Here is a 22,398-nt window from a genome sequence, read left to right on the forward strand (position 1 = left end):
TTTCCTTTTTTTTTTCTTCTTTCTTTAGAGGGAATAGCTGTATTCTAGCAGATGAAATGGGTCTGGGTAAAACAATACAAACAATTTCTTTTCTGAACTATCTGTTTCACGAGCATCAATTGTATGGGCCTTTCTTGTTGGTTGTGCCACTTTCTACCTTGACGTCTTGGCAAAGAGAGATTCAAACCTGGGCTCCTCAGATGAATGCTGTAGTTTACTTAGGAGACATAACTAGTAGAAATATGGTGAGTATTTCTCCTTGTCATTGGAAAGTCTTGTACGTAAACAAGACATACTTCATATTTTTATCATTTGCATATCTCCAAGTTTTTGGTTGGGACTGAGCAAATATTTGCTGAAGCCCTATGTCTTTAAAATGTGAATTGAAGGCTTGGATTTGATCTCATGTAAATGTGTGTGAGAGATTTCCTTTCTGCTTAATAGTGGACAGAATTGAAAACTTTGTATTTTAAAAGCAGTTATCTTCTCCCATGTGATTATTAAGGTGGATATAGTGAAAATAAGTATATAAGAAAGCCAGTCATGATCTTACTTTATTTCCTTGAAAGGTTGTTGGTTTGTTAATGTTATTCTTACCCGTTAAAAGTAAAAAGTTTTTGTCTGTTATAAATGTGTGTGTGTGTATAGCATATGCAAGTGTACATGTTTATGTATAAAATGTACATATGTTAATATGTATATACGTGTATGTTATATACATATAAATGTTACATATATGTGTGTTGTCCTTCTGTTCCGTTATCATGTTGTTTTATGCTAGTAAATATTTACATTGTTGCAGGATTGCAATTGATTCCCATCAGCAAGACCTTTTTTCTGCAGCTTATAGTTTACTGGTTTCTTTTTGTAGATAAGAACTCACGAATGGATGCATCCACAGACCAAACGATTGAAATTTAACATACTCTTAACAACATACGAAATTTTGCTAAAGGATAAGGTAATTGCCCTTCTGTGGAGAGACAAAAATTATTTCCCCAGTATAGAATAATTCTCTTTAGACTTGCATATATTTGGTTTATGGCCCATTAAATTTATGGAGAGTCTGATAGTTTTTGCTACAACAGTGTGTAGTTTTGGGTTTTGGTTTTTGTTTCTGGGGGGTCTTTTCTTATTTTAAGCACTTCTGGATTTTATATACATGTGGTGAGGCTTTCAGCCTTTTCCCATTTTATGAGGTGGGTAACACTTAATTTTCTTCAGTTTGCTTGAGAGTCTTATTGCCGTAATGATCTCCTCTCAGCTTCATGCTCTGCTTCTTTTCAGACCACCATCAAGGAACTGAAACAGAACCTAACAGAACCTTAATCCCAAATTTGATACAAAACTAGGAAATCCCATATAGTTTTTCTGTGATATTCTGCATATGTATGTGCACACGTGTTAAAACTGTCTCTGAAGTGATAGCATGCAGAGTTATTGTTAATACTTCTAACAGTATGTGGAAATTGATACAGTTATTCAAGAAACACTTGACTTTGTTTACTTCATTGTTTCTATGGGAAGAAGTCAATAATGATTTTTTTTCCTGCCATGTAAAGAAAAGTGGGTCAGACTTCTGGGCATTTCTTTAAATAATAAATTGAATTTAGTTTTCTTGGGATGACTACACAGCTTTTCATTGAACCTGGAAATGTAAAAGCCGTAATTAGAACTAAAAACATATAGCTGTTATTTTATTAAAATAAACAAAAAAGTGGTTTATAGCTTGTTTATGTTATGTGGAAAGTCATGTAATGTGTTGATTTCAATAATGTTTTCCCCCTTCTCCATTTCCTTTTCAAGTCATTCCTTGGTGGTCTGAATTGGGCATTCATAGGAGTTGATGAAGCTCATCGTTTAAAAAATGATGACTCTCTTCTGTACAAAACTTTAATAGACTTTAAGTCTAACCATCGTCTTCTTATTACTGGAACACCTCTGCAAAACTCTCTCAAAGAGCTTTGGTCTTTACTCCACTTCATCATGCCAGAAAAGTAAGAGTTTTTTATTAAGTTTTTTATTGCAAAGTAGTGTAGTGTTGTGAGAATCGGTAGAATTAGGGAATTGTACTGAAAGATAGCTTAATTATCCTACATAAAATAAATGCATGTATCTTTTGATGCTGCTTTAGGTAAGTAATGCGGGTAGCCGATGTCACCTTTTCCCATTTTAGCAGTGCGCAAAAGTGATAGATTGATGTGTGGGTCAAAACCTGGGAAAAGGGCTTCGTCTTAGCCTAAGAGAAAAACCATACTGATTTGCTCTGGGGGAAGAAGAATGAAATTTTTCATATGTTAATACTATTGATGAAAACAAATTTGTGTCAAGATGCTAAATATCCTGTAATTCCATCAGATAGCTGGTTTTCCCGTGTGTTTTGAATACAGTAAACTTACTGCATTGACCTGATTTTGTACTGACTGGTTTAAACCGAAGGTAAACTAGAGGTCATGTGGGAAAGCACATGTTCCTGTCAGACATCTTGTAAATTCCAGACACCATAGCTCTGTTTAAACTGAGCTATGGATTATGCAGAACGTTAGAAGCAAAACCACTGAGCTTGGGTAGCCGTTATTCATTTGTTTGATCATAAACTCCATTCTCCAAGTCTATTAGTACAGACAATAGCTACACATTAGCTAGACCATACAAGCTGCAAGACACATTTTAAGTATATTCTTATTCTCTTGCGCACCCTCTGAACGTGGAGCTGGCTTTTTATGCTGTCTTGATAAAATATAATAATGGACTTTGCTGCAACCATCTAGACAAGTGTCCTTGCAGAGAAAGAAAAACAGTGCATTTCCATTGTGGAATTAGAAGTTTTCATTCTGTAGACATTTTTGGAAAATTCCATTCTTCTATTTACAGGCACAGTATCTGGGATTTCTTGGGAGATGAAAATTCAGAAATGGGATGAAACAGAAGGAGTGGGGAAGAAATCTGAATGTATCTGTGTTTTTGTGGTATATGTATACATGTTCTGTGTCTGTGTTACCTTTCTTCCTGAATTTTGCTTCATCAGGGTGTTCACAGTATGTCATTATTTTGCACTTATACTTTTTTATGTTGAAGGTTTTCTTCATGGGAAGATTTTGAAGAGGAGCATGGCAAAGGGAGAGAATGTGGTTATGCAAGTCTTCACAAAGAACTTGAACCATTTCTGCTGAGAAGAGTTAAAAAAGATGTAGAAAAGTCCTTACCTGCTAAAGTTGAGCAAATTCTGAGGATGGAAATGAGTGCATTGCAGAAGCAATACTACAAGTATGTACCAACTTTGTATATTCTGCTGTTTCAGTGATATGTCTATGTACAATTTACTGAATTACAGTGATTTGTATACTGTATGGAAGTTGAGGCTTTGATAGAGGTTCACAGAAATAAAATTCTTTGAAGCAAGGGCTCAGGAATTGCATTGGTCTAATACCTATTTATGTAGTTTCTTTTGTTTGGCATATTGATATAATCTTTTAGGAGATGCTTTTCATCTTTAACTTGTTCATATTTTGACAGCTACATCTGTCTTCCACATACAGTTAGAAGTTACTAATATTGTACATCTTATTCCATAGGTGGATTTTAACCAGGAATTATAAAGCCCTTAGCAAAGGTTCAAAAGGCAGTACCTCAGGCTTTTTGAACATCATGATGGAACTCAAGAAGTGTTGCAACCATTGCTACCTCATTAAACCACCAGATGATAATGAATTCTATAATAAACAGGAGGCCTTACAGGTAGTGTCACTTCTTAATTAAAAAAAAAAGAAAACAGAGGTTTTACATCTGTAGTTGTCACAGAATTTTATCGTTCCTTGGCAGTTCGTCAGTTCTCATTGAAGTATATTAAGGAAAAACAGGTTTTCCATAAAATTTTCATCCTGTGTTTTTACATTGAAGTATTTTTTGATTCTTAATTGGAACTAAATAATTGACAGAGAATTGAGTAAATAAACATGCCCAGTTTTAATTACATACTATTGTATGGATGTTTTAAATTGTAAAATTCTTCAGGAATGTCAGCATTTGCCTTTTCTTTTTCTGCCCACAGTAATAGAAAGAAAGGCAAACCTCAGATGGATGTCCAACATATCCCAGTGTGTATTAGTGTTGAGATGAATTTATTTTGCAATGTATGTTTCTTGGTTTTTGTAGCATTTAATACGTAGCAGTGGGAAACTAATCCTTCTTGACAAGCTACTGATTCGTCTGCGAGAACGCGGCAACAGAGTCCTGATTTTTTCACAGATGGTGAGGATGCTGGACATCCTGGCAGAATATCTGAAATACCGTCAATTTCCATTTCAGGTAAGAAACTTGCTGGTAATAGCAGCAAAGAAGGTTTGATCTTGCATATTAATTTTTTTTTCCTTTACTAGGAGGGTGTCAAAGTATTGGAACAGGTTTTCCAGAGGTTATGAAATTTCTGTTTCTTGTTGAGTTACAAAAGCTACTTCGACATGACCTTGGGCAGCATGCTTTATCTGTCCCTGCCTGAGTAGAGGATTTAGACAAGATGACTCTCAGCAGTGCCTTTGAGCTTTGTTTGTGATTATGTGGCCTTTATCCCTTTGATTTAAAAAAAAAGGATGAAAATATCTTCTTTTTCCAGAAGGGGAATGGCTGTATGTTGAATGTTATTTTGAAGTGAAATAGATGAATTAAAAATTATGTGAGCTGTTTATTTACTTTTTTTCCCCCTTCACATAACAGTTTGGCCGCTGGCAATTGAAATTGCTCTGATGTTGAATACAGTATAAAATTACTTTTTAACAGTAGTTCTCAATCTCTCTAGAGACTTGATGGATCAATAAAAGGGGAATTGAGGAAACAAGCACTGGATCATTTTAATGCAGAAGGATCAGAGGTAAAGTATTTTTTTTCCTGGGGAGTCTGTCTTATTTTTTCACAAGTACCAAAAGACATTGCACAAAAAAGGAGAGCTGAAAAGAATGAGGTTAATCCTTATCAATAAGGTTGGAAATTCATTGCTACTGCCTAGAGTATAAGGTTTATGTAAGATTTTTTTTAAGAAGATGTTAAGTAGATAACACAAGTTAGGAAAGTGGTAGCTGATTGCTCTATAAATGCTGCAGAATTTTAACCCCAACTTTGTTCCTCTGTAGAATTTAGTAATATTTACAAAAGTGCTGAACTTAAGCAGTTAGTATCCAAAAATCCTTTGGCAATGGGCAGAACTAACTTCATATATCCTTGCACAAAAATCATATTTTACTTGTTTCAAATACGATTCTTCATTTGTTGACACCTGTTACATGCCCTGGAAGAAATAGTAAAGTACTGATTTCTAACAGTTCTTTGTGAGCAGCCTGTGAATAGGTAGACATCTGTTATGATTCTTTAGATTCTGAACTGGAATATTTGTACCTTATTTAGCACTCCTGTTAGGCATGTCATTCCATACTGTTAGATCAGTTTAAGTCTTTTGTCCTACACTCTCAGATTTGAGGGAGGTTGGTTGGTCATTGATTTTGGTTTGGTTTAATTTTTATTTGAAGACGGCATTTGTTAGTTGCTGCTGAGCTTGTTTCTGCTTTGTGGAGGGAGAAGGACCAAACTCCATGTTAAATACAAAAGCTATCTCTTTAAATTTCTTTCATAGACCTTGTTGACATTTTCTAAAATCTTAGCAGTTACACTGTACATTTTTTGAGATTAGGAACTTATGCATTTCTAAAATTGAGGCAGACTCTGCATTTGTGCAGCAAGAAGAAGAATGCTCTCAGTTTTTATTTTTTTATTTCCTAAAATTTCATAATATTTTGGGGTGGATTTTGTAGAGTTTTTGTGTTACTGAGCTACAGGCTACCTGGAAATCTTTAACACAATTCTCAGGACTCTTTCCTTATTGTAATGATTGCTGTTTCCTGTAACTGTACTGAAAATTTGGTTTGGTTGGAGTTTTTTAACCTGCTTTACTTTAGCTTGGATTTCATATGTTTTTTGCATCTCTCAATATCCTTCTACAGTCTTTCATAGTTATAAAAGACTGATTCAATAAGTTTATATTGCCTACAGGGTTTTTTCTCCTTGCTGCTTACCCATTTTCATACTGTTCATGAATATGCTGAGCAGCATTGAACTTGGGAGAAGATTTTTTCTTCTGTCTTTAAATCGGTTATGTGTAGGCTCAAGTGCTTTCCTTACTCTGACATTACTGTTTAGTCTTGCAGGGCTTGGGGCAGGGAGGGTGGGAGAGGGTTTTTGTAGCATTAAAAGCTTTGACAGTAAGATTTGGTAATTTTTTTGGCCAGTCTGGTTTTGTTGGGATGTCTTGCTCAGTGATTGTCACCTAGGACTGTCATGATTTGACCCTGGCGTAATGCCAGTGCCCCCATTGAAATGCTTCCTCCCTGGTGTCCGCTGTGGGATGTGATCAGAAATAGAGCAAAGCAGGCTCCAGCTTAGGAATAAAAGGGGAAAAACTTTATTAACCTACAACTATATATAAAGAGAAACACACACAATTTGGAATGAAAACCTTACATGTCACGTTCTGAGTAGTGAATAATTGTAAAGAATTGTTTTGCAAAAATAATGATTAATAAAAGCACAAAAATGTGTGCTGAATGATCTGGTGTGATTATTCAAAACTTTGCTTATGTGACGTGGTTATTAGAGTGAAGAATATTCGGCAAGACAATACAGTTCAGCAATGATTGAATAGTTAAAAATATTAAAATAGATTTCATAACTCTTTTGGAAAGATAACATTTGTAAACAAAATCTTGTAGTATCTTTTTTAGTAAGCTTTTTACTGTGCTATAGTGTCGTGGTTTGAGAGGAAGTAGGGTTTTTTTTGGGATGCTGTGGTCAAACCAATAGGTGCTCAGATTTGAATACTGGCACCTGGTGTGGCCACTGAGGATATGGATACACCTCTGAGAACACAGCGGGTTAAAAGCTGAGAACTCCAAGGGGAAAACTCTCTTGGTTCCGGTCCCTGAAAGAGCTCGAATCTCCCCTGCCTGGCTCTGAGCCTCTGAGCTGGGCAGCGGAGGGGAAGCCATGAGGCCTTTCCGTGCCAGCGTGACATCTTCCTTCCATGCCCAGTGCATGGACCACATACTGCATAAAGTAAATTGTAAAGTATGTTGTTTCCTTTAGGAATATTACTAGTATTGTATATAAAACTATTTCCTACTCTATGATTTCAGGACTTCTGCTTTTTACTGTCTACCAGAGCTGGAGGATTAGGTATCAACTTGGCATCTGCTGATACAGTGGTTATATTTGATTCTGACTGGAATCCACAGAACGATCTGCAAGCACAGGCTAGAGCGCATAGAATTGGACAGAAGAAACAGGTAAACACACTCAGTTTAAGTTCCAGACCTGAAAGACAGTTCTGTACATTAGCTGTCCACCCTCTGTCTGCACCATTCAGTCCTCATATATTTTTGAGAATAACTAATACTTTCTGCATATCTCCAGAAATGTTAGTAATGCTAATTTCTTTTTTCCTAAGTCTCCATACAGGAAGAAATAATATAGCAGCTGTGGTATTTGGGTGGGAGAGGGAGAAGAGTTGTTAGCTTGTCTTGCATTCATTGCTATGATGTCATTCTACAAAATAACTGCTACATCAGGCGCATCCCCAATGCTTAAATATTCTAGTTCTGAAAAAGATTCTTCCCTTCTTACAGATGACATACAGTAGCAATTAGAAATATAACATTATGGCCTCTAGCAAAGCTTGTGCCAAGTCACTGAAGTTAATAAAGAAAGGTTTAAGATGATTTATTATAAAACATTTCTGTAAAGACTATGGTAGAGTGATTAAATTAGTACTTCATATTTGAAACCCGTGAAAAAAGTTCAGAAATCATGTAATGAAGACTGAGATTTCTGCTTTTAAAATTTTTTATTTTTTAAATACACATAGGTTAATATTTATCGACTCGTCACAAAAGGATCGGTAGAAGAAGATATTCTTGAACGAGCCAAGAAAAAGATGGTGTTAGATCATTTAGTAATTCAGAGAATGGACACTACAGGGAAAACTGTGTTACACACAGGCTCTACTCCTTCCAGGTACCTTTATGTTTGTTTTATACCAACTTACCCTTAAGAATATTTCAATTGCAAATGAAAGGCAAAAAAGAAAACGCAAAGTCTCTGTAGATTTTTATTTGCATAATAAATACATATCGGAAATATATGAAGAGTTTATATTTAACAGTAAGAAGAATGCTTAATTGACTCATGATTATAGAAAACTTTTCCAAGTTTATAAGTTAAAATGTTTTTCCTGAAACATCATCCATTTCAGCTCAACACCTTTTAATAAGGAGGAGTTGTCAGCAATTTTGAAGTTTGGTGCTGAGGAACTTTTTAAAGAACCTGAAGGGGAAGAACAGGAGCCTCAAGTAAGTAGCACTTCTGGACTAGGTGGATAAAACAGCTGAAAATACGTATGAATTATTTAATCGTAAAGAGAAACTTCTTTTTTTCTCCCTCAGGAAATGGATATAGATGAAATATTGAAGAGGGCTGAAACTCGGGAAAATGAGCCAGGTCCATTAACTGTAGGAGATGAGTTGCTTTCTCAGTTCAAGGTATGGCTCTGTTCCCTCCTTCCTGCCATAATTAAATTTGCCTTTTTAAACAGTACTATTTCTCTTCTATGTATCTATCTCTTAGTTCTTCAGAAATAAATGCCTCAGTAAGTCAACTCTGTATCACTTCCTAGTAAAATTGTTTTTTGTCTATACATGATACCTTACCATCAGTATAAACAATTAGAGATATATAATGTATTTTGATAATAAAATGAGATGTATTTATGAATGGGTTAATGATTAGAATTTTAATTTTGTGTTTTATTTATTGTCTTTGTTTTTAAACAGCTATAGTATCAATAAATGCAATGTGTTCTCTGTGTTTCTTAGTTGATCATTTCTTCAAGTTGCTTTTAGTCCCAAAGTAAACTTGGTATTTTGAAGTGTTATCAGTTAAACATGTGTGCAAAAAAAAAAAATGCAGAGCATGATATGTTTGTTTAGTTCAGGAGATTATTAAATAGCTTTCCTGCTAATCACTCATTCACAACATATTTTTATATCTACTTAGTATTAATGTTTGTTTAATTTTATATTATTATAGTTCACATTAAATCAAGCATTTAAATGTTGTTAGCCCTATTTTGAATGAAGTTAAACCACAATCATAGAGGTGTGAGGGGTGTGGTTCTCCTTGTATCTCTTCTTAGCCCATGCTGAAAGGAGTCTGTCTTTCCTAAATGATTAAAAGTACTTTCATTAGAGACTGTTTTATGAAACGTTTTGAATTTATAAATTTAATATATATTTTATAAAACAATACCATATATATAAATGGATAAAATATGTAAATGTTATATGTATAAATGCATAAAATATGGGATCAGTAACCTTGTTTTCCTTAAATAGTAGTTGATTCGTTTTTTTTAATTGTGTCATGTATTGACTTGATGAAAATGTATGTGTTTTGATGTACAAGGTGGCCAACTTCTCCAATATGGATGAAGATGATATTGAGTTGGAGCCAGAAAGAAATTCAAGAAATTGGGAAGAAATCATTCCGGAGGTCCAGAGGCGAAGAATAGAAGAGGAGGAAAGACAAAAAGAACTTGAAGAAATATACATGCTTCCAAGAATGAGAAACTGTGCAAAACAGGTGTCTCTTGGCTTTGACTGAATTGTAGTTCTGTGTTGCTTTTGGTGTAGTTGATTGCTTTTGGGGTTTGGGTGTTTTTTTTCTTTTCTGAACACTTTTTTTTTGACAGAGCAGGTAAAACTTGCTTATATTTGTTGCTTACATAGCTTGCTTGCTCTGGAATTCCAGATTAGCTTCAATGGCAGCGAAGGGAGACGCAGTAGGAGTAGAAGATACTCTGGATCTGATAGTGACTCCATCTCAGAAAGAAAAAGGCCAAAAAAACGTGGAAGACCACGAACTATTCCTCGGGAAAATATTAAAGGATTTAGTGATGCAGAGATAAGGCGGTAAGATATGGGAGGACATGCATATTTAAAGGAACAAGAAATTACGATTATTTTTATTAATAATACTATTATTATTAGTCTGGAAACTACAGCTGGTAATCTGTTTTCCTGAAGTTGTTTGAAATCCTTTTCTTCTAGACATTTATTGTTTTTACCTTGTGGTGCTGACATAGTGAACTGTTACAGCAAGAATCTGAGCCCATTCTAATGAGGTATAAAATTAGGTTTTTAAAATATGTATGATTGGTTTAAATTTTTTAGTTCCTGCAGCCTATGAAGACAGTAATTTCACTGAATAATTACTGACAGTAATTTTACAAGGGGTGCTTTCCTTTAAAAATAAACTAGCAAAATAATCTGGTTTCCACCAATTTATCTAAAACCTGCGGTGCTCAAAGACTATGTTACATCTATTTGGTGACAAATGAAACAATTTGATTGGATTTTGTTTTCATTTTAAACTTCTTGGCACTATCATTGAATTGTGACATCTTGCTTTTTTAAAACTAAGAAAATATAAAATCCTATTTGAAACTTGTATTGTGATTGGTCCTTTCTGTATATGTTAAATATTTGCTGAAGTATAGTTGTAGTAGGAGGAGGACGAATTCTTTTGGTTAGCATTTTTGGGTTTGTGAAATACTACTTTGCTTCTGAAATTGAAGTATGTATGTTTCCCTAAATTGCTGTAAAATCTTCAGACTATTTTTTAGAGGAATAACTTCAAAGATCCTTTTTGGCTTTCTGTCTCATCTAACAGCGAGGCAAATTAGTACTTTTTTAAAGGCTGTTCTTGTGCTTGAACAAGAAGTTTCGTTGTTGAGGGAGTTTTCTTTCTTCTTCCTTGTTTTTTTTTTTTCCAGTTTTTAAAAATTTATTTCTATATAATTTCCTTTCTTCTCCAAGTATCTCCAGTTTCTTTCCATTGCTTAGATATTTGAACAGAGAGTATCTTTCATGTCATTTTCCTAAATCTTCCAATTATCTGTTGGAGATTGCTCTTTTTAATAACCATATAAATATACATAACATGATGTCTGAAATCTTCATTTGCTGTAAATCCACATTCAGTTCTCATTTTTAGATACGTACAGCAGCAGAATCCTCAGTTTTGTGAAATTAATAAAGTGATTTCTGAAATAAATTATATCTTCTGTTGTTTTATTTATATTGATTCTTAAACCCATAAAACTGATTTTATTTGAGTTATCTGAATATATGAAACTGCTTTACTCTATCTTTTTTCCCCCATTTGTCCACATAGCATTATACTGAGATTAACAGTTGTATCAATGCAATTTTAAAACAAATGTTATTTGTTAAGTATATATTTAAATGGTAACATTATTTTCTGTTACTAGGTTTATCAAGAGTTACAAGAAATTTGGCGGCCCTCTCGAGAGGTAAAGTTGTTTGATTATTATTTGTGTGACAGCTTGGAATCTCTTTTTTAATAGACATTAGAGTGTACCATGAAACTTTAGGCAGTAGGGGAAATACATAATCTTGAATATAGTGTGACTTTAGTGTAGTATCTTCCTTTACTCCATGTATGGTATTTGTGCAGACAGCCACACAACAGACTTTGCCATTTGGAGGAACACTTCCTTTATATTTATCTGCTTACTTGTTTACTCTTCATTGGTGATAATCATTCACTTGTCATGTTTGATAAGGCTGTTGAAAGCCTATCAGTTTATCCACTCTGTCAAAGTTTGTTTTGCATTTTACATATTGTCAATTGTCATTTTTTAGCTTCTTTCATTACTCCTATTTTAAGAAAAACTTCCCATCCTTAAAAATATTAATCCTTAGGAATATTTATAGTGCATATGATCATATGGTACATATATGCATGTATGATTTAATGATTCATTTTCTTTTCTAAAGAAATGTGCAATAATTTAACACTAGGGTTAAGGTTCTTTACAGTTCTTGTTTTATTGTCCTCATACCTCAGTCATTTTGAGGGGTTTTTTTGGATCAAAATTGTATGCCAGATAGAAACCACAGCTGACTGCTAACTTACATGATCATTTATTTTGTTTAGAAATCTGAAGGAATCATTCACAATTGCCAAATTTTCAGAGTTACAAAAATGAGTCTTTTTTTTTTTAATTACAGGTTAGATGCTGTAGCTAGAGATGCTGAGCTAGTTGATAAATCAGAGACAGACCTCAGACGTTTGGGAGAGCTTGTACATAATGGATGCATTAAAGCCTTAAAGGACAATTCATCTGGACAAGAAAGAGCAGGTACAATATTCAGGACCTTGAGCGGACAGTGAAAAATGACAAGAAAAATTAGTTATTCTTGCACTCTGATTATAACAGAAAACAATTTTGTTGGGAAATATGAACAAAAATGTTATGGTGCATACTGGATAATTTTAAAAAACCCAAGGTTATAGTAAGATGACTTTCCCCCCTTTCTGTGGGACTTACCACTGAAAAATGAAATAGATTTTTGATTTGCTGTGAAATTTAGATGTACTCCTGTTATGTAGGGACTTTTCTGTTCTGAAGCATTTAATTCAAGCATTTGGTCAAGAAAAGGTGATATGATGTAATTGTTTTCTGTACATTTTTCTGATGTTATTTGTAAAGGTAAATATTTTAATAGCATTGTCATTTATTTTAAGGAGGTAGACTTGGGAAGGTTAAAGGCCCAACATTCCGAATCTCAGGAGTGCAAGTAAATGCAAAATTAGTCATCTCTCATGAAGAAGAGTTGGCACCATTGCACAAATCCATTCCTTCAGATCCAGAAGAAAGGAAAAGGTACTAATTTGTGCATCTTTTTAAGGGAGTAGTAATGTAGAAAATTTCTCAAGTCTTTTTTTTTCTTTTTTTTTTTTCAATTTTGATTCAAACACTATTAAAAGCATTGTCCCTCTATTCCCTTTAAGAACTGGCAGCAGTAACCTACTCCACAGCTGTTCTTTGTTTTTTCTTCCTTCGCCACAGAAGCTAGTAAGAGCTTTAACTTGTCAGTTCTACTCGCTATTGTATGAACTGTGTTCAGTTAGTTCACTATTAACTGTGTTAATTAGGACTAGAATTTGGGGTTGCTGAGGAGCTAAATGTGTCATCTCTGCTTGAGAGGAGTATCGAAGTGCAGCAGTAGTTGTTCCTACACTCTAAACTTGCCACCTTGTGTAATGCAGTTCCTATACTATCCACTTAGTTAGAACACTTGGATGATAATTTTTGCTTTTATTTGTGGCTAGCCAATTCTGTTAGGAAGCTCATGGCTACAGACAGATGTCTGTTCTTCATATTTTAGTCTTAATCAGCTTTAAAACACATTCCAGTGCTCATTTCAATAACATTTATAGAAATACTAAGAAAATATTATTATAAATATTTGGATTAATTTCTTAAATTTACCAGCATCTCAGCAGAGAAAATAAATCTGGTTACATTACCTTCAGTATGTTCTCTTCCCCTTGCTAAGTTTCAGATGTAAAAATCACGTATTTTTCTTTCTAATATTTCTTCTAGATATGTCATCCCATGCCACACTAAGGCTGCTCATTTTGATATAGATTGGGGTAAGGAAGATGACTCCAATTTGTTGATAGGCATCTATGAATATGGTTATGGCAGCTGGGAAATGATAAAAATGGATCCTGATCTCAGTTTGACACAGAAGGTATGTCATCTACAATAGTTTATCAAGGATTGTTTGTTTAGGTATTGATGCTAAGTAGTGTTACTGAAAGAGCTTATTTTATGATAAATAAAATTGCAAAAACATTATATGTCAGTTGTCCTTCCTACATAATTCATATCCTTCTCATAGTATAGTAGATTTTGGGGTCTTGAGTATTTATTTTGAAGCATGCATTCTTGCAGTCAACTGTGTTTTTATATTCTCACGTGGTTGGTTCTGTGTCATTTGATTTTTTTTTCAGTCTTTTCTTTACTTCAGATCTTCTGGTTTTGTTTCTCCATCCCTGCTTAATCCCCAGGTTCTTCATTTGAAGCTGTCTTCCACTCTCAATATTGAGTGTAGCTATACTAGAATTAGTGCAATAACTTCTTAGCAATAGTGAGCAGCAGATACTGAGGAAAAGCCTGGGGTGAAGTAAACTTTGTGACAGTGCTAACAACCTATAGCTTTGGGATTTGAGAAGACAGGTTTGTGTCCAAATTTGCTTATTAATGATTCCTATACCTGCCTTTCAATAATTTGTCTGGCTTTTGAAATCATGTATTTGTATTCTTGGCAGCTGCATTTAGAAGATGAATGAGTTAAAGCCAGGAGTTCTGTGACTGGCTGGTACAGGTGCCCGTAATTTCTTAGATGAAATATCAGAGTGGAGACAGAAATATGAGGCTGGTTTCTTGAGCTGGTTTTAAATTCTGAGGCAATTTCCAAGACTGCATTGTTTGCTTGCATTGGTTTCACTGGAGAGAAATGAAAACTTTTATTAAATTCTCCTTTGCTTTAAACATTCTGATATATTTACTAGGTATAGTTGGAGTGGATTGTTTACCATGTCCTTTTGCGCAGCTTTTTCTGTTCTGTGTGCTCCAGGCTAACATCTGAAGTTGATAATCTATACTCACAGGTGTGATGCTACCATTTTCTCCTCAGATTTTGCCCGATGATCCAGATAAGAAACCCCAAGCAAAGCAGTTACAGACCCGTGCAGACTACCTCATTAAATTACTGAATAAAGACCTTGCGAGGAAGGAAGCACAAAGGCTTGCTGGAGCAGTAAGTAAAATATGGCATTCATTAATAAGGTAAAACAATATGCTTGTTGGCATGTCACCTGATCCTTTTCATTTTTTAGTTCTGCACTTTTTTTTTGGTGTAGTATTACTCTATTCCTAATTGTAGAACATAAGACAAGCTCATTAATTAATATAAGGATATATTATATCCTAATTAATATAAGGATATTAATTGCAAGTTTCATATTGTATTATTCTCTTATTATTTGTGTGTATTCTCTACTGTTGCACTAAGCTCTGTCTCCAGTCCTGAGTAAAGTGGTAGTCATTAGTGGCAATAAATAAAATAAAAGAAACCGTCTCTTTGATGTAAAACTAAATCTGACTTTGCAAATATAGTGCAAGGATGCCTGTCAGTTGACATGATTAAAGAGATGAATTTGCATTCAGGGCAATTCAAAGAGGAGGAAAACAAGAACTAAGAAAAATAAGGTGCTAAAGGCTGCAAAATTAAAAGAAGAAATAAGAAGTGATTCTTCACCACAACCCTCAGAAAAATCTGATGAAGATGAGGATGAGAATAACAAGGTGAGTATCTTTCACACAGTCAAGATACCATACATTCAGTTCTTCCTGTATCAATTTGTATTTCATCTTCTGTTCGGTTTAATAAAATTAAGACACCTGAATGTTATCCTTTTGCCATGGCCGCTACAACTGATGTTGCATCAATACAAGCACATGGAAGACTATATCTATTTCAATTTAATGATAAACTAATAAATAAGGAATTAAGAGTTTTCCAAATAGTTATTGAAATATTATAGTCTAAATACTAGTGATATTGCTCAGTTTCAATATTTTTTTAAAGCTTTAGCCCTCTATTTGCAAGGATTGCAAATCACAGTTGTAAAACTACTGGATTTTGCTCATGTATTACTACTACTGGTAATAATTTTTAAGGTAAAGGCTTTTTTATTGAGGCTGAGAAAAATGTCATCAATTAGAATGTGCAGCATAAAAAATTGTATTTCAAGACTTTCATACGAAAGCTCATGTATACATCATGGCTCTCATTTTTCAGAAAGACTAACCTTGTTGGATTTTTTTACTTTTGATTATTAATCTTGGTATTATGCTTTTGTTGTGTCTTTTTATTTTTGTTGTTTATCACATAGCAAAACCACTAGACATAAAAATTTGGATAAAATTTAGGGTCATGTCACAGCTAATTTGAAAGCAGTTGAATTAAGTCACTGCAATTCTATAATCAATAAAATACTTGGTTTAAAGCAAACAGTTGCAAGCCATTGTAATTGCCAGTTTGTTCTAAAATAAAAACTACTTATGGAAATACATAGTTAAAATTAGCATTAGAAAAGCCATCATAAATCTGTGAAAAATAGTAATTTTTAATCATTCTTTCAGTCTATGTATTTAAATTATAAAGAATAAAATGTGAAGCCAGCAATAAAAAAAAATCAGTGTAGACTGCCTTGTGTTTATAGCTAGAATAATCTGCCTGGAATGTAAGACTAAGACCTGCAAATGTTGCCACAGATTAATGGACCCTAAAACTAAGCAAATTAACTGTTCAGACTACTTTAAAAATAAGTATTAGTCTTCATATCCATTCAAAAGAGAAGACACTGCCATCAGTTGATGGACTTAACTATGTTTTGGGAAACTGCCTAGAAATGCTGTCTTGTCTGTTAACAAAAGATACTCATCACTTCACTACTTTTGGGCACTGAATAACAATTCCATTTCTGAAAACTGGACTGTATAGTACAACCTTCCTAAACTACTGGCTTTAGCTACTTAGATTCCTTACTGTGTGTAGTATTTAAAACTTACCTATTTTACTGCTAGAATTAACAAGAAAGTTTTAAAATAATTGGTTTTTTGCTATAAAGTTTCCACTAACTTTATAGCAAACCTAGCCCTGGTTGAGCTCATACCTTCATACTTCTTCTAAGTAACTTGTTCAAGTACTAGACAGTCTTTCATCTGTTTTCATGCAACAGATAAGCAATTTCTGTATGTGCCTTTCTGGTATGTTCAAATAAATTCAAGCTTGATAATGATTCTTCCATCCATGTTAATAATACTATATTTGTAGTATTTTTCTGTGTCTTAAAGGATGTTAGTTTTGATCTCAGACCTTCTCAGTGAATATTATAAAGAGCAGTGAGTAATACTTTGTTCACCTCCTAACAGTTAAATGGGCACATAACAGAGAGTCTTTAATTAAAGATTTTTTTAAAGCCTAGTAAAATGAACAGTTCTGGAAAAGAGAAAGTTGGGATTCTGTTGCCTTCTCCTGTGAGTGTTTCATTTGGGATTGGGACAAAGCTAAGTAGATCAGAGGTCTTCTAACATCTCCCATCGCTTGACTGTCTTGCCCGATCAGGTCAGTTTTGCAAGACCATACTTCCTTTTAGATTTCAGTTCTTCAGCCTAACAGCCTTTAAAGGGATCAAATTTGAACTTTATTCCAAGTTAACTGGATGCAATTTCTCATGCCCACTGCCTCCACCAATCAGTACTTGTTTTGTCACATCAAGGAAGTGAGTGCATAGCTCTCATATTTCTTTACCAACTGCATTCAGTTCTATTTAAGAGGTGATTTGATAAATCTACGTCCAGAAATTAAAAATTCACAGATAAAAAGTGTTTTAATCTGGTAGCTGCAAAACATGTATAGATAGGAATCCAGTTTGATGTGACATATATGCTTGCATATTGCAGGATGAGATTATTTCAGTGAAACATCTGCATAAAAAATTTAAAGCAGAAAAAGAAAATGAAGAAAAGCCTGAGCCAGATACTGGTATAAAGAAGGAAGCTGAAGAAAAAAGAGAGACAAAAGAAAAGGAAAATAAGAGGGATTTGAAAAGGGAGAAAAAAGAAAAAGAGGATAAGAAAGAATTAAAAGAAAAGGATATTAAAGAAAAGAGAGAAAACAAAGTAAAGGAATCCACACAGAAAGAAAAAGAAGTAAAGGAAGAGAAGGTAACTAGGTTTACTTATCTTGCATAGAGCTAGAGAAGGCCACCAGGTTTATGTAAATGATTTTGAGATGAAAAAGTGTTGTGGATCTCATTAGTTGTCATTTCAATAAAGTATTTTATATTATTTGAAGCTTTACTTTTACTACCTGAAATCATTAGGACAGGCATTTGAAATGGGGAAGTACATCTTCAATGATATAGCTCTTAATTGGCCGAATGTGTTCAAAAAATTCTTGTTTTCCATTTTCCTTTTCCATTTCACAGAGAAAGTAAAATGTACTGTCATTGAATGTCAGCACAGATTTTATTCTTATATATTGAAGAGAATGCAGTAGTTATGGGGATGGTCATATGTTATAATTGCAGAACCAAAATGAAATGCACTTAAATATTTTTGTATCTTGTTCCTAGGTAAATGAAATCAAATCTGAAAATAAGGAAAAAACAAAAAAAATTCCATTGCTGGATACTCCAGTTCATATTACTGCTTCTAGTGAACCAGTTCCTATATCAGAAGAATCTGAAGAGCTAGATCAGAAAACTTTTAGTGTGGTAAGTCCCCTTTTAATAAATTAGTGTGTATACTTAATACAAATGTCCTCTAAATGAGGACAGTTGCTGATATTCTTGATACTGTTACTTGGCACAGTAACGCGGGTGATCTTTTGCTACGTCTTGGATCAATTAATGTTGTTGAGAGCGTACAAAAGTGATTTTTTTACTCTGTTCTAGCAATTTTCTTTTGGCTTTTTGCTGTATAATCTAGATATACAAGATAATAGAAAAACTTACTTAATAGATTGTAGGATTAATAGGTTGAGAATATAAACTAAAGATTTATCTGTGAGAATCACTTGTATATCCTGCTTCTTAAGAGCAGATGTGAATGAATGTAATTGGAATTGATGGAGTCTTTGGCTTCACCAAAGTCTTTTCTTCTTTGTAAGATAGCAAGAAAAACTAGGATTCAGCACTTCTCTTCTGAAGTATTGCAAACTTTAGTTAGTAAACAAGGGAAGAAACTATGCTAAAGCACTTAGAAATATCTTCCTGAGGTAATGTCTCTGGCACCAAAAGAATTCTGTAGAATCACTACTGCTTACAAGAATAAAATTAACATTTGAGAAAAATGGATATACTCAATTTATATGAAGTTTTATAGGTTGGCCGAGGCCCATGGAAAAGTATCAGTGAGTTACTTAGAACAGCTGTGGTTGTTCTGTCATTCAGATGTCAACAGCTGTGTTTTTGCCAGCCAGGTCTGTTTGGTGTATTGTGGGTGCTGGCTGTGAGAACACTAGTAGGATTCTTATGACTATGGCAGTTACTGCCCAGGGGTTCATTCTTAAATCACCTGTGATTTTCAGCATGGACCTTGAGTGATTCAAGTGGATATGTCGGTGTGGCTAATTACAGAAAATTATTTGATTTCCATGTGCAGTTCACTTCTCTATTTAAGAATTGCACTCTCTAAGCTGTCTTTTAAAAAGCTACTTTAATCTGTGCGAGTTTAATATGTAAACCAGATGCTTGATTACTTAGTGGCGTGAGATGGCAATGGAAGAGCTTCCCTAGTTTTTCTGAGTTGTCCCTAGATGCTTACCTAGTAATGGTGATATTCCATTTCAGGTACTGGTTTGGTTTTTCTAGGTTTGGTAGCATATAGTGGGGAACAATGGAGGAAAGAGGTGATTGCTATTTATCATTATGCCATGGTCAGGTGCAGTCTAATTAAACATACTAGTTAAGTGCACTTTCAAATGGAATGTTGTTCAGGCTTAACTGACAGTGACCTTGATGACAAGGAGGATATTCCGGTCATGGGTACCATGCTATTGGAGTTTGATGTATGATTAAGCAAGTGTCTGCAATTGAAACCATGCCAACTGGATTTATCTGGATTTATTAAATCATTGGATTCAAAATACGAAAATTCAGGAATGCACAACCTTTATCTGTGGCTAGTCTAAGCATTCCCTCTGGCCACATCTCAAGTGCGGTGTTCAGCTGTAGGCCCCTCAGCTCAAAAAGGACATTTTGGTGCTGAAGCAAGTCCAGAGAAGGGAATGGAGCCCACAAGTCTTATGAGGAATGGCTGAGGGAGCTGGGATTTTTGAGCCCAAAGGAGAATCAGGGGAGACTTTACCACACCCTACAGCTGCCTGATAGCAGCTTGTAGCCAGGTGGGAATCAGGTCTTTTCCCAGGGAACCGGTGACAGGACAAGGAGAAATGGCTCCAGGTTGTTTCAGGGAAGGTTTATATTGGATGTAAGGAAAGATTCCTTCAGTGAAAGAGTGGTTAAGCAGTGAACAGTCTGCTCAGAGAGGAGATAGAGTCACTAAAGCCTGGAAGTGTTCAAAAGACCAACTGATGTGGGACTTGATATAGTTCAGTTGGGATGGTAGTGTTCAGCCAAAGCTTGGGTTTAATGATCTTGGAGGTTGTTTGCAACCTTTATGGTGCTATACTCAAAGTAGCTTTCTTCTAGGTAGCATAACTTCTGCTAATATCTGAAAAGTGTGAAGGAGTGAAGTTTAAAAAATGCTCAGAGAAGCAGTTGTGATCCTTTGTTGAATGCCAAGTGTAATGGTTGCAGAAAGTATTTGTTTAAAATGTACTGAACACACTCATATTTAATTTTGACATTGAGTTTGTATAGATTTGTAGGTGGTAAGTCTTGTGCTACATGATTATGCTCAGAGCTGTAATTGCAAAATACAGTTGTAGTAAGTCCTTTTCCTCAGAAATCCTATATATTAAATTAGTGCTTTCTCATATCCTAGTGGTATCCTACCCTCAAGGGGAAAGCATCACCCTAGACTTGTGGAAGCTTGCAAGGGAAAGGAACTTCAAAAGTGAGCAGGTCTGCAAAAGCTTAGAAGGTTTTATTAATAAATTACACACTTGGAATGAAAATCTGTATGTTAGTCCCTGACCTGCCATATAAGCCCACAGCAGTGGGTTTTGAACAGAAAAAAAAGTAGCTTCACAGCTATCCAATGAAAGCTTTTGAGATACACACATTAACACCTTCTACAGCTTGATATATGTATTTTTTGCAATCTGATGCTTTCATAGCGAAGTGAATTTCCAGTTGGATTGATAATCTTCCAAAGGGAACATGTAAAACATTTTTTAGACCTCTGAGAAAGTCTTGTGTTTCATTTGACTTCTGACAATCCTGTCTTCACCTGTGGTTATATATCACAGTAAAAGGTGAGTCATGCTTTAGAATAATTTTTTTTTCTTTTGAATCGATACATTGCTTTTTTGCATTTTACAGTGCAAAGAAAGAATGAGACCTGTCAAGGCAGCATTGAAACAGCTTGATCGACCAGAGAAGGGCCTTTCTGAAAGAGAACAGCTGGAACATACTAGACAGTGTCTTATCAAAATTGGGGATCATATTACTGAATGTCTAAAGGAGTATACAAATCCTGAACAAATTAAACAGTGGAGAAAGTAAGTTATTTTCTTGGGTTTTACTTAAAAAAGGGAAATCTACAATTGGTTCCATTGAGAAGAGTAGGTTTTAGTTATTTCTCCTGTTTATTTTTCCCACTTTCTTGTATCCGTCTGCTGTTTTAAATAGGAGTCTACTGTAATGGATTGACTTTAAGCATAGATGCAGAGCCCTGTATTTTGTCCAGAGGGTGGAGACATCTGTCTCCTTAACACTGGACAGGGACTGGTGACTGTCATTGTGTTTAGTCAAACCAGTCTTACCTTTAATGATCTGGTTTTTCACCTTTAGGTCATTTTGGTTTTTTAATAATTTGTGTTGAAAATAAGCAGTTCTAAAATTGTGTTGAATGTATGATTGATTCTAAGTTGTAGAATTCTTTCTTTTTTCTAATGTACTCTAAAATGAAATTATGTATTATGTGTTAACTATTACTTGATAAGTATTTATCAATGTACTCAGATACACTTCAAAAGTGAGGGAAGAGTTTGCATCTATATCAGGTGACAATATAAAAGGAACTAAGAAAAAAATACGGGTCTTGAATTTCATTGATACATTCTTAATGCAATTTGACTTACTTTTGTCAGAATATTCAGTTAATGTCTTTATGCTTGAAAATACATCCTGTGATTAACATATATATCACATTCTTAAGTCTTGCATTTTCTTGAAGAATTCTGTTAGTGTAATATGCTTCTGCTGATTTTACTTCCTTTACTCCTTTGTACCTCAGATCACCTTCCTTGAAAAATAGTAAGGTGATTTGAGGTACAAAACCAAGATCCATGTCTTAGGTTTTGGTAATTTTTTTATTATTTTTAGTGGAAACTTGTAATAGAGCTGTTATTCATAATAATGCTATGATATGATGTGTAGATAAAATTATTTCAGCTATATTTGATAAGAAGTAGTGTGGTTTATATTAAGTTAGAATGGTCTCATTAGACACACCATTGACTGGCTGCATACTTAGTCAAACTTCTGGACAGAAATTATCATGTTTAAATAAGTGAAGGAGCATACTGTTGCTTTGTGAGCCTCCACACTTGAATATTTTTGAACACTGTTTTTCTGTAGACTTTTCTAAGCATTCCACCTGCAAATTTCACTTTAAAAAATCAGTATCTTTAAAAAATTTAACTTTTTTTTCCATGATCACAGGTATTCTTCAGAATTGTGGCATCTTTACAGCAAAAAACTTAATTTGCTCTTCTTTGGTTCCTT

At 34.4% G+C, this 22,398-nt stretch overlaps 1 protein-coding gene across 4 annotated transcripts in view; it reads left to right on the plus strand.

Annotated features, from left to right (window-relative positions):
- CHD1 (chromodomain helicase DNA binding protein 1) overlaps positions 1 to 22,398 on the plus strand; it is a 56,611-nt gene that overhangs the window by 30,156 nt on the left and 4,057 nt on the right. For 2 of the 4 annotated variants that reach the window (XM_084225881.1, XM_084225882.1), the window contains exons 12-33: positions 29 to 245; positions 872 to 961; positions 1,807 to 1,997; positions 3,079 to 3,267; positions 3,576 to 3,738; positions 4,156 to 4,308; positions 4,796 to 4,867; positions 7,179 to 7,328; positions 7,907 to 8,055; positions 8,294 to 8,390; positions 8,484 to 8,579; positions 9,502 to 9,678; positions 9,847 to 10,007; positions 11,369 to 11,410; positions 12,132 to 12,262; positions 12,649 to 12,787; positions 13,511 to 13,661; positions 14,610 to 14,732; positions 15,143 to 15,280; positions 17,444 to 17,707; positions 18,118 to 18,258; positions 20,992 to 21,170. In XM_084225881.1, the coding sequence (XP_084082007.1) occupies positions 29 to 245; positions 872 to 961; positions 1,807 to 1,997; positions 3,079 to 3,267; positions 3,576 to 3,738; positions 4,156 to 4,308; positions 4,796 to 4,867; positions 7,179 to 7,328; positions 7,907 to 8,055; positions 8,294 to 8,390; positions 8,484 to 8,579; positions 9,502 to 9,678; positions 9,847 to 10,007; positions 11,369 to 11,410; positions 12,132 to 12,262; positions 12,649 to 12,787; positions 13,511 to 13,661; positions 14,610 to 14,732; positions 15,143 to 15,280; positions 17,444 to 17,707; positions 18,118 to 18,258; positions 20,992 to 21,170 (3,213 nt within the window). The remainder of the gene's footprint in view (positions 1 to 28; positions 246 to 871; positions 962 to 1,806; positions 1,998 to 3,078; positions 3,268 to 3,575; positions 3,739 to 4,155; positions 4,309 to 4,795; positions 4,868 to 7,178; positions 7,329 to 7,906; positions 8,056 to 8,293; positions 8,391 to 8,483; positions 8,580 to 9,501; positions 9,679 to 9,846; positions 10,008 to 11,368; positions 11,411 to 12,131; positions 12,263 to 12,648; positions 12,788 to 13,510; positions 13,662 to 14,609; positions 14,733 to 15,142; positions 15,281 to 17,443; positions 17,708 to 18,117; positions 18,259 to 20,991; positions 21,171 to 22,398) is intronic. The other 2 variants (XM_084225883.1, XM_084225884.1) reach the window with 2 other exon arrangements.

Source organism: Fringilla coelebs, assembly GCF_963513975.1.
Source record: "Fringilla coelebs genome assembly, chromosome: Z".
Classification (NCBI taxonomy): Eukaryota; Metazoa; Chordata; class Aves; order Passeriformes; family Fringillidae; genus Fringilla; species Fringilla coelebs.